Here is a 12,751-nt window from a genome sequence, read left to right as displayed (position 1 = left end):
GCTTACAAGAGATTCTAAATTTCAAGATTAACAAATGTTTACCCGCATTACTTAAATTTAAATCGTTGATGAGGATAGAATTTATTTTTGGTGAAGAGTGGAAGGTTATAAGATTCGTTCCTCAAAATGGCTGGATAGCAAATTATCTCAATAATAATTACCAAATAAGCCTCTCTCACTACACTTTATTGAAATGCTTCACATCACAGGCTAAGTTCACATATAAAGAGTGGTTCATTAGCCAACTATCCTTTTAAATCCATTTGAATGTCCATTGCTGCACCAATGCCATATTGTCTTAATTATTATGCCTTAATAAAATAATTTATATGTGTAGAATAAGTCCTCTATTATAATTTTTCAAAAGAAAAAATATATATCCTAATATAGAAAGAACGGGCATTAATACTAAATCTTCCAATCCAAGAATCAGAAAATACCTCTTCACTTATTCATGTTTTCCTTTATGTTACTCAATAAAGTTGCATTATTTCTTTATATGTCTTATTAGAGTTAGTATATGAGTAGCACAAAGGATGTACTTAAAAATTAATTTCACATCACCATCACTATTATCGATGATCAATGTATTGCTGTTATTGGGAGGTAGGAGGGGTCTCAGTATTGGGATCGAAACAAATTTTAGAAATAATGTGTAAACCTAATAGTTTTCCATATTGTCTACTTTGCTGTGTTTACTCTGTAGGTAACTGTGGCTTAGGAAAACATCTTACTTCTAGACAAAAGTTCCTCTCAATTTCATCCAAGGAGTAGTTTCTCCAGGTATCTTCAGATGATGCAGAACTGAGCAAACGCTCCTTTTTGGAATTTTTGGCTTGTTGATTCTCCAATGAGACCTCTATTGAAACAAAATAGCTTTAGCTTATCAACACTATCAAAGGTTAAACATTTAAATAGTGTTACATTTTAATCATTATCTGTTTGGTAAAAAACTAAGGCTTGAATAAACCAAGAAAATGATGAACCATCTGATTAATGGTGTTGAAATAACTGGCTAAACATTTTGGAAAAAATGGAAGTAATCATCTACTCACTATCTTACTCTAGGATAAACACTAGAGAGAGTGAAATGTACACTAAATAGAATAATAAAACCATAAAAATAGAAGAAAATTAAGATGACTATTACATACTACATAATCTCTGTGTGAGAAAGCCTTGCCAAGGAAAACACTAAAGCCAGAATTTATTTAAATAAAGGCTAAGTCTGACAACATAAATACTTGATTTTTATTTGGTTAAAAAAGAAGCCACAAGTTAACGTGAAAAAATAATGAGCCGAGAAGAACTATTGTTAATATCCATGAGAAATACAGGTTAATTTTCATAATATATGAGTGGCTCTTATGAATCAATAAAATAAACATCCAATAGAACAGTAGACTAAGGTTATAGACAGATAATTCACATAAAAAGAATTTTAAAGCATCCAATAAATATATGGACTACTCAAGCTCACTGATAATTTTTAAAGTCTAATTAAAACAAGCTAACATTTTTTTTTCTACTTGTCAAATAGGCAAGGAGTAAAGGGAATAATAGGAACCAGTTCTGGCTTGTGTATAAAAACTTGGTACTTGAATATGCTTAAATCCTTTTCTAGAGCTTTGTACTCATAGAATAATAGGGGCACTCACCGAATTCACATGGATAAGGATATTTTCTGCACTTTTCTTTATAAGAGAAAAAAATGAAACAATCTAAATGCCCATTCATAGAAGACGAATTTTATAAATGAATGGTTCATCAAGCCTATGAAATACTCTACAGATTTTAAAAACAAAGATACATGTCTAAATTAACAGATGTGGGAAATGTTCTTTGCTATATATTGCCTCATGATTTTAAAGGAATAATTAGCATAATTTCATTTTAACACTTATGTTGTATATCTTTCCATCCATCCATCCATCCATCCATCTATCCATCCATCCATCCATCCATGTAAGCATCAGAAACAAAATCTGAGAGGATACTACATGAAAAAGAATACAGTGGTAGGATTCAGGTAGTAGAATTATATGGGATTGTTGTTTAGTGTTTTTGTTTTCTGGCTTTTTTGAAACAAGCAACAAGCATGTATTATTTTTATAACAAAAGAGAATGAAATAAATCTAAAATATAGCCATTTTCTTTCTCAAAGTTGACTGCAAAGAATCACAAACGGTTTCCCAGATTTATTTCCTAAAATGTCTGCAAATACGCTTCAGCCAAATTAAGCACACTTAATTCAGCTGCAGTTAACAAACTGCCAGTCATCTGGAATTCCATTTCCTAGCTCCAAAAAAGAGAAAGGGGAGAAAAAAAAGATCCCTCTATACAATGAAAGACAAAGCTGGTCTTTAGAACTTGGTCATGGCCAGGCATAGTGGCTTATGCCTGTAATCTCAGCACTTTGGGAGGCCAAGCCCGGCAGATCACCTGAGGTCAGGAGTTTGAGACCAACCTGGCCAACATGGTGAAACCCCATTTCTACTGAAAATACAAAAATGAGCTGGGCATAGCAGCACACTCCTATAGTCCCAGCTACTCGGGAGGCTGAGTCAGGAGGACTGCTTGAACCTGGAAGGCGGAGGTTGCAGTGAGCTGAGATCATGCCACTGCACTCTAGCCTGGTGACAGAGAGAGGCTCCATCTCAAATAATAGCAATAATAATAATAATTTAATAACAACAAATTTGGTCTTGGTCTGGAATTCTACAGCCACAGTGGGCTTGGGCATTTGAAACCTGGGGTCTCAGGACATTCAAGCTGCGAGGGCCCTCGCTGAAAGATGAGGAAGCCATGTCACAGAAGCGGGACCTGAAGTGGTCCAGCACACAGAGGCCTCCAGCCCCTCTTGGACACATCCTGTTTTTAGTCCACCTGTAACACTGGTGCTCTCATGGCACATCTCGGGAAGCCCACTGGGGCTCTGTTTAAACAACATGTCTGGATCAGAAGGGTGGAGAAGGGGTTAGGGTATGAGGCCTGCCCTGGGGAGCTCCTGGCCCGCGGGTCTGTGCACATGCCCTGTGGCTGCTCTCATGGGCTGACAGCACTGAGTGACAGCACTCAGTACGGTGTATTCAGTGACACCTCTCTCACCACAATTCTACCAGCTTTCATTCTCCAAGGCAGCTTGATAATGCCTGCAACCTTCTGATTTTCTCAAAATTTCCTCTGAAGGATGATGCTACCTGATGTGAAACTGGGTAGAGAAGAAATCCAAAGCTTACAGTGTGGTTTACGCTCACCGCAGGCGAAAGGGAATCTGCTCCCCAGCATCTTTCTTCACATGACCAAATAGATGGTGCTTTTCATAAGCAAGATAGTGGTGGCTTATTGAGAACACAAATGGAACCAAAACAGAAGTTCGCAAAATTAATAGAGTACATTGTTCCATATTTAGAAAAGCCAGAGATAAAAGGTTGCTGCAAATATATGAACTAGCAACTCTCTTATAGAGGTGAAAACAGCATCAAACCTCTAGCCAGCTCTTGGTAATTTGTTCTTATGTAACATATTTCCCCCCCAAAAATTTGCTGACTGGCTCTGCCACTTACTAGCTATGCAATGGTGTGCTTTTGTTTCCTTATTTGCAACAAGAGATAGAAAACAGTACCTTTGTCACGGAATTGCTACCTGGATTAGATGAGCTGATAGAGGTACATGCCTGGCACTTGGTAGACATTCAGTATGTATTAGCTACATATTGATTCATAATACTGTTTCAATGATAGGAGTCATGGAAGAGCAGTATCAATCAGAGTCAGAAAACTCAGAACTTAGATGACAGAAATCAGGAGCATATTACAAAAAACATTATGTCAGGTATAAAACGTTGTATTATTAACTAATAGTCACCATGAAATTTGCTAAGAGAATAGAATAGATGTTAAGTGTTCTCACCACACACAAAAATGGTATCCATGTGAGGTGATGGAGGTGTTAACTAATTTATTATAATAAACATTTCACAATGTATATGAACATCAAATCATCACATTGTATATCTTAAATATATACAATTTTAACTCGTCAATTATATCTCAATAAAGCTGAAAAAAATCATTTCAGAAATGAAGATTAGGCTGGGATGAAGGAAAGGAAAGGAAAAAGGAAAGGAAAGGAGACTAAGCTAGGCACAGTGGCTTACACATGTAATCCCAGCACTTTGAGAGACCGAGGCAGGAAGCCAGGAGTTCAAGACCAGCATGGGCAACAAAGCAGAATCTGTCTCTACAGAAGATTTAAAAAAAAATTAGCCAGGCACAGTAGCATGTACCTGTGGTCCAAGCTACTAGGGAGGCTGAGGCAGGAGAACTGCTTGAGCCCAGGTGTTCAAAGCTGCAGTGAGCTATGATCATACCATTGTACTCCAGCCTGGGTGACAGAGCAAGACCTTGTCTCTAAAAATAAAATAAAGTAAGAAATGAAGACTAAACTAAAAGAAACACAAGAGCAAATAAACACAATAGTAATAGAAGGTGAAATAAAAGTTATATCATGGAAGTAAACAAAGAAGGGAGAGGGGGAGGAAAAGAGAGAGGAAAGGAGGGAGGAAGAAAGTAAGAAAAAAGGGAGGAAGAAGGACTTGTGAGGAAGTTATGGTATAGAAGAGAAGAGAGGGGGGAAAAAAGATCCTATCTTTTGGATGGGGGATCCAAAAGATCCAATACACATGATATGAATCACTGAGAAGAAAACCAAACAATGGAATGGAAAAAATGCTAAAAATCACAATTCAGGAAATTGAAGAGGAAGTCCTAGCCAGAGGAATCAGGCAAGAGAAAGAAAGAAAAGGCACCCACATAGGATAAAAAGAAGTCAAACTATCTCTCTTTGCTGACAATATGATTCTATATCTAGAAAACCCTAAAGACTCTGCCAAAAGTCTACTGGAACTGATCAATCATTTTAGCAAGGTTTCAGCACACAAAATCAATGTACAAAAATCAGTCGCATTTCTATACATCAATAATGTCCAGACTGAGAGTCAAATCAAGAATACAATCCCATGTACAATAGCCACAAAGAAAATAAAATACCTGAGAATACAGCTAACCAAAGAGGTGAAAGATCTCTACAAGGAGAAGTACAAAACACTGCTGAAAGACATTAGGGATGACACAAATAAGTGGAAAAATATTCTATGCTTATGGATTGAAAGAATCAGTATCCCACCTACGAGTGAGAACATGCGGTGTTTGGTTTTCTGTTCTTGTGGATCACTTGGACTCGGGAAGGGGAACATCACACACCGGGGCCTATCATGGGGAGGGGGGAGGGGGGAGGGATTGCATTGGGAGTTATACCTGATGTAAATGACGAGTTGATGGGTGCAGCACACCAACATGGCACAAGTATACATATGTAGCAAACCTGCACGTTGTGCACATGTACCCTACAACTTGAAGTTTAATAATAATAAATAAATTAAAAAAAAAAAAAAAAGAAAGAATCAGTATCATTAAAATGGCCATACTGCCCAAAGCAATTAACAGATTCCATGCAATTCCAATCTAGCTACCAACGTCACTCTTCAAGAATTAGAAAAAGCTATCCTAAAATTCATATGGGACAACAAACAAAACAAAACAAAACAAAACCCAAAGCTCAAATAGCCAAAGCAATCCTAAGCAAAAAGAACAAAGCTGAAGGCATCACTCTACCCAACTTCAAACTACACTATAAGACTATAGAAACCAAAACAGCATTATACTGGTACAAAAATAGGCACATAGGCAAATGGAACAGAATAGGAAATTCAGAAATAAAGTCACCCACTTAAAACATCTGATCTTTGACAAGGCAGACAAAAATAAGCAATGGAGAAAGTTCTCCCTATTAAATAAATAGTACTGGGATAACAGGCTATCCAGATGCAGAAGAATGAATCTGGACCCTTACCTTTCACCATAGATAAAAATTAACTCAAGATGGATGAAAGAATTAAATGGAAGACCTCAAACTATAAAAATCTAGAAGAAAAACTGGGAAATACCCTTCTCAACATCAACCCTGGCAAACAATTTTTGGCTAAGTCCCCAAAAGCAATTGCAACAAAAATAAAAATTGATAAGCGGGACCTTCTTAAACTAAAGAACTTTTCTGCACAGCAAAAGAAACTTATCAATAAATAGACAACCTACAGAATGGGAGAAAATATTTGAAAAGTATGCATCTGACAAAGTCCTAATATCTAAAATCTATAAGGAATTTAAACACAATATCAACAAGCAGAAAACAAATAGCCCCATTGAAAAATGGGCAGAGGACATGAACAGACACTTCTCAAAAGAAGAAGACATGCACATGGCAAACAAACATATGAAAAAATGCTTATAATCACTAATCATCAGAGAAATGCAAATTGAAGCCACAATGAGATATCATCTCACACCAATCAGATTGGCTATTATTAAAAAGTCAAAAAGGTGGGGCGTGGTGGCTCATGCCTGTAATCCCAGCACTTTGGGAGGCCGAGGGGGGCAGATCATGAGGTCAAGAGATTGAGACCATCCTGGTCAACATGGTGAAACCCCATCTCTACTTAAAAAAAAAAAACAAACTAAAATTAGCTAGGCGTGGTGGCGTGCACCTGTAGCCCCAGCTACTTGGGAGGATAAGGCAGGAGAATCACTTGAACCCGGGAGGCAGAGGTTGCAGTGAGCCGGGATCGCGCCACTGCACTCCAGCCTGACGAGACTCTGTCTCAAAAAAAAAAAAAGTCAAAAAACAACAGATGCTGGCAAGGCTGCAGAGAAAAGGGAACACTTAGGCATTGTTGGTGGGAATGTAAATCAGTTCAGCTACTGTGGAAAGCAGTTTGGAGATTTCTCAAAGAATTTAAAACAGAGCTACTATTCAACCCAGCAATCCAATTACTGGGCATATATATCTAGAGGAAGATAGATTATTATGCCAACAAGACACATGCACTCATATGTTCATTGTTCATTCACCAGAGCAAAGACATGGAATCAACATAGGCGCCCATCAGTGGTGGATTGGATAAAGAAAATGTGATATGGATATACCACAAAATACTACACAGCCATAAAAAAGAATAAAACCATGTCCTTTGCAGCAACATGCATGGAGTTGAAGGCCACAATTCTAAGCAAACTAACACATGAACAGAAAACTAAACACTGCGTGTTCTCACTTATAAGTGGGAGCTAAACATTGAATACACATGGATATAAGCATGGGAATAACAGACAGCAGGGTCTACTGGAGGAGGAGAAACGGAGAGGATGTGGATTGAAAAACTACCTATTGGGTGCTATGCTCACTACTTGGGTGCCATATACCTGTGTAACAAGCCTGTACACGTACCCCTGTATCTAAAAGTTGAATTTTTTTTTTAAAAAAGAGACTCAGATGAAAACCTAAATAGTACACAATGTACTCAGGGAATCAATCAACCATAAGTGCCTAATATCATGACATAGTCTAGCAAAATGTATTGGATTTTACATTTTTTAAAATTATCAGGGCATCCAGACAAAAAGATCAAATTATGAATAAGGAAAACAAAACCTGATTGTCATCAAACTCTTCCTCCACAAAAGTTTGTATCATCAGATAATGGATAAGGATTTCTAAGATACTTAAGGAAAGACAATTTGAGGTAAGGATCTTACATCCAGAAAAATAAGTTTGTTTGTTTGTTTGTTTTTTGAGACAGAGTCTTGTTCTGTCTCCCAGGCTGGAGTGAAGTGGCATGATCTGGGCTCACGGCAACCTCCACCTCCTGGGTTCAAGAGATTCTCCTGCCTCAGCCTCCTGAGTTACAGGCATGCACCACCACGCCTGGCTAATTTTTGTATTTTCAGTAGAGACGGGGTTTCGCCATGTTGCCCAGGCAGGTTTCAAACTCCTGGGCTCAAGCCATCTGGCCACTTTGGCCTCCCACAATGCTGGGATTACAGGTATGATCCACTGCACTTGGCCTGGATTTTTCAAGTATTAAGGCCACAGACAAACACGATTATGTAAGAAATCAAAGAATATCATTTCCATGGTGATTTACTGAGGAATCTACTAGAAAATATGATTCAAATAACCAAAATGACTGGAAAGACAAACGTAAGAGCGAGAGAAGCAACTGAACAAATATGATCAAGGAAGCTGGGTCAGTGAGATAGAAGGATCAACTTCTTCATGACTTAAGAAGGAATTAGAAGATAAATCAAAACCTAGAAATGACCATTGCACTGCTCTGGACAGCACTACAGGCAACCTTTGGAGATACTGTGAGTTCTGTTCTAGAGCACCATGGTCAAGTGAATAAAACAAAAAAGTAGTGTGAATGTTCTGGCTTCCCAATGCAAATAAAAGTTATGTTTACATGATACTGTACTGTCTATTAAGTGTAATATCTTATGTCTGAAAAAAACAATGTACATGCCTTAATTTTAAAATATGGTGAAAAAATGCTGATCATCATCTGAGCCTTCAGTGAGTCATAATCTTTTTCTTGGCAGAGGGTCTTGTCTTGATATTAGTGGCTGCTGACTGATCAGGGTGATGGTTGTTGAAGATGGGGTGGCTGTGGCAGTTTTTTGAGATTTTTTGTTTGTTTGTTTTTAGAGACAGGCTCTTGCTCTGTCACCCAGGCTGGAGTGCAGTGGTGCCATCACAGCTCACTGCAGCCTCGAACCCTTGGGCTCAAGTGATCTTCCTGCCTCTGCCTCCTGAGTAGCTGGGACTGCAGGCATGAACCACCATGCCCAACTAATTTTTTTGTTGTTGTTATTTTTTGTGGATACAGGGTCTTGCTATGTTGCCCAGGCTGGTCTCAAACTCCTGACCTCAAGCAATCCTCCCACCTCACCCTTCCAAAGTACTGGGATTATAGGCATGAGCCACTGGACATTTTAAAAAATAAGAGAACAGTAAAGTTTGCCGCATCAATAGACTCTTTCTTTCATGAAAGGTTTCTCTGTAGCAAGTGATGCTGTTTGATAGCATTTTAGTCACAATAGAATTTCTTTCAAAATTGGAGTCAATCCTCTCAAACTCTGCTGCTGCTTTATCAACTAAGATCATCTAATATTCTAAACCTTTTGTTGTCATTTTAACAATGTTCACAGCATCTTTACCAGGAGTTGATTTCATCTCAAGAAACCACTTATTTTGCTCATCCATAAGAAACAACTCGTCCCTTAAAGTTTGATCAAAAGATTACATCAATATAGTCACATCTTCAGGCTTCACTTTTAATTCTAGTTCTCTTGCTATTTCCACTACATATGCAGTGACTTCCTCCACTGAAGTCCTGAACCCCTTAAAGTCATCCATTAGAGTTGGAATAAACCTCGTCCAAATTCCTATTCATGTTGATATTTTGACCTCATCCTATGAATCAGAAATGTTCTAATGGTATCTAAAATGGTGAACCCCTTCCAAAAGGTTTTCAATATTCTTCTTAGATTCATCAGAGGAATCACTATTTATAGCAGCTGTAGACTTACAAAATGCATTTCTTAAATAATAGGACTTGAAAGTTGAAACTACTCCTTGATCCATGGGCTGCAGAATGGATATTGTGTTAGCAGGCATGTAAACAACATTAATCTCCTTGTACATCTCCATCGGATCTCTTGGGTGACAAGGTGCATTATTAATGAACAGTAATACTTTGAAAGGAATCTTTTTTGAGCAGTAGGTCTCAACAGTGAGCTTAAAATATTCAGTAAATCATGCAGTAAGCAGATGTGCTGCCATCTAGGCTTTGTTGTTCCATTTACAGAGCACAGGTAGAGTAAAATCAGCATCATTCCTAACAGCCCTAGAATTTTCAGAATGGTAAATGAGCATTGGCTTCAACCTAAAGTCAGTAGCTGCATTAGCCCCTCCCAAGAGGGTCATCCTGTTCTTTGAGGCTTTGAAGCCAGGCATTGACTACTCTCTAGCTCAAGAAAGTCCTAACTAGCATCTTCTTCCAATATAAAGCTATTTTGTTTAAAATCTGCTGTTTAGCACAGCCACCACCTTCACCAGTGATCTCAACTAAGTCTTCTGGATAACTTGCTGCAGCTTCTCCATCAGCACTTGCTGCTTCATCTTGGACTTTTATGTTATGGAGATGGCTTCTTTCCTTCAACCTCATGAACCAACCTCTGTTAGATTCCAACTTTTCTTCTACAGCTTCCTCATCTCTCTCAGCCTTCATAGAATTAAAGAGAGCTAGGGCCTTGCTCCAGATTAGGCATTGGTGTAAGGGAATGTTGTGGCTGCTTTGGTCTTCAATACAGACCACTCATACCTTCTCCATATCAGCAATAAGGCTGTTTCACTTTCTTAATAGTCACGTGTTCACTGGAGTAGCACTTTAAATTTCCTTCAAGAACTTTTAATTTGCATCTACAACTTGGCTGATTGTTTGGCACAAGAAGCCTAGCTTTTGACCTATCTTGGCTTTCGTCATTCCTTCCTTACCAAGCTTAGTCATTTCCAGCTTTTGACTTAAACTGAGTTCCTGTCACTCGAACACTTACAGACAATTGTAGGGCTGTTAATTGGCATACTTTTAATACTGTTGAGTAGCAGGGAATAGGGAGACCTGAGGGGAATGAGAGAGCTGGGGAATGGCCAGTTGGTGGAGCAGTCAGCACACACACAGATATGCCTGTATTTTCTTCTTTGATTGATACCCTGGGGCCTGTCTGGATTCATTGGCTTTTTGGCTTTTTCTAAACAAGTTAGTAAGGGGGGAATTCAAAGTAGCCAATCCCTGGTTCAAATAAAACTATTTCCATCACAATCCAACTGTCTTAGCCCATTTTGCGTTGCGGTAACAGAATATCTGATACAAGGAATATCTCTTACAGAATCTCTCTTACAAGAAAAGAGGTTTATTTAGCTCATGGTTCCAGTTCAAGATTGGACAGCCACATGTGGTGACTTCTGATAAGGACCTTGTGCTGTGTCAAAACATGGTGGAGAAAAAGAACAGGAACAGTCCCCAAAGGCGATGGGCAACCCTGCTCTGTGGCGTTGCTAAGCTTAGCCTATGACTCCACTCTAATGGGCTGGAGCTGCACACTGTTGTCTACAGCTTTTCCACATGGACATTGCATGCTGCTAGTGGCTACAGAATTCTGGAGTCTTGAGGCTTGCTCTAGCTCTGACTCCCCATCTCCACTCAGCATTGCCCTAGTAGGGGCTCTCAGCAGTGACTTCACTCCTGCAACAACCGTCCACCTGTGTCCTCAGCCTTTCTGGTACATCCTCTAAGATCTATCCGAAAGGTGGAGCCCACTATGCTGCTACAGCTCTTACATTCGGCACACCTGCAGGATTGGCGCCTCATAGATAGTGTCAAGGCTTACTGCTTGCACCTTCCAGAGCTATGGCATAAGCCATATCTGGGCCCACTTGAGCCACAGTGTGCTGCCACCAAGCTTTACAGCTTGTACTTTTCAGAAGCACCTAACCCACAGCTGGGGCCAAGGAGCCCTGCACCAGAATGCGGGGGGCAGAGTTCAGAGGTGGCCCTGGGCAGCAAGCCCATCGAGTAGGCTTTTTAGGGTAATTGTCAAGAAACATTCTGCCTTCCTACAGCTTTGGGTCTGTGATGGGAGGGTCCTTTCTATTCATGCTAATCTGTTTAACAGTGAGTCACTCAGCCACATCCTCATTCTGTTCTCATCAACATGCTTTTTATCCTGCATGTGGCCAGGCTGCACTTCCTTCAGGATTTAAGTTTTATCTTTGTCATCCCTTTGCTTCCAAATCTCACTGCAAGTGGCCAGAAGTGACCATGCAGCAGCACCTTGAACACTTTGCTGCTTAGAAATTTCTTTCACCAGATATCCTAGTTCAGCACTCTCAAGCTCAGCCTATCACAGCACCCTATGGCATAGATACAATGCAGTCAAGTTTGCAACTGTATAACGAGGATGGCCTTTACTTTAGTTTCCAGTACTTTGCCCCTCATTTCCATCTCAGACCTTGTCAGAATGGTCTTTACTGTCCATATTTCTTTTTTATTTTTTTCCTTTTTTTTTTTTTTTGAGAGGGAGTCTCGCTCTGTCTCCCAGGCTGGAATGCAGTAACACGATCTTGGCTCACTGCAACCTCTGCCTCCTGGGTTAGAGTGATTCTCCTGCCTCAGCTTCCCAAGTAGCTGGGATTACAGGCACACGCCACCACGCATGGCTAATTCTTTTTGTATTTTTAGTAGAGAAGGGGTTTCACCATGTTGGCAAGGTCAAACTCCTGACCTCAAATGATCTGCCTGCCTTGGCCTCCCAAAGTGCTGGGATTACAGGCATGAGCCACCGTGCCCCGCCTACCATCCATATTTCTATCAACATTCTGGTCACAACCACTTAAGTAATCTCTTAAAAGCTCTAGACTTTCTCTTGTCTTCACTTCTTCTAAGCCTCACCAGAATCACCCATAATGCTTTGCTCAAGGTAATCTAGGCTTTTTCTAGCCTGTTCCTCCAAATACTTCCAGCCTTTGCCAATTACCTAGTTCCAAAGTTGCTTCCACATTTCCAGTTATCTGTATGGCAACAACCCCACTTCTCTGTATCAATTTTCTATCTTAGTCCTTTTTGTGGCTATAACTACATACCTGAGACTCAGTAATTTACAAAGAAAACAAATCTATTTCTTACAGTTCTGGAAGTTGGAAAGTCCAAGGTCAATGGACCGCACCTGGCTGGCTTCTGAAGTCCTCATGCTGTGTTGTAACATGGAAGAAAGCATCACAGGGCAAGAGAGAGGCA

General features: G+C 39.6%; 1 protein-coding gene across 5 annotated transcripts in view; it reads right to left on the bottom strand.

Moving 5' to 3' along the window:
• Nucleotides 1-12,751, bottom strand: part of EFCAB6 (EF-hand calcium binding domain 6) — a 315,225-nt gene that overhangs the window by 211,214 nt on the left and 91,260 nt on the right. For all 5 annotated transcript variants that reach the window (XM_007976025.3, XM_038007346.2, XM_073006632.1 and 2 more), the window contains one exon: nt 735-859. In XM_007976025.3, coding sequence (XP_007974216.3) covers nt 735-859 — 125 coding nt within the window. The remainder of the gene's footprint in view (nt 1-734; nt 860-12,751) is intronic.

This window comes from Chlorocebus sabaeus, chromosome 19 (genome assembly GCF_047675955.1).
Source record: "Chlorocebus sabaeus isolate Y175 chromosome 19, mChlSab1.0.hap1, whole genome shotgun sequence".
Classification (NCBI taxonomy): domain Eukaryota; kingdom Metazoa; phylum Chordata; class Mammalia; order Primates; family Cercopithecidae; genus Chlorocebus; species Chlorocebus sabaeus.
The sequence above is the reverse complement of the archived record's forward strand: the minus strand, read 5'-3'. Positions and strand labels throughout refer to the sequence as shown.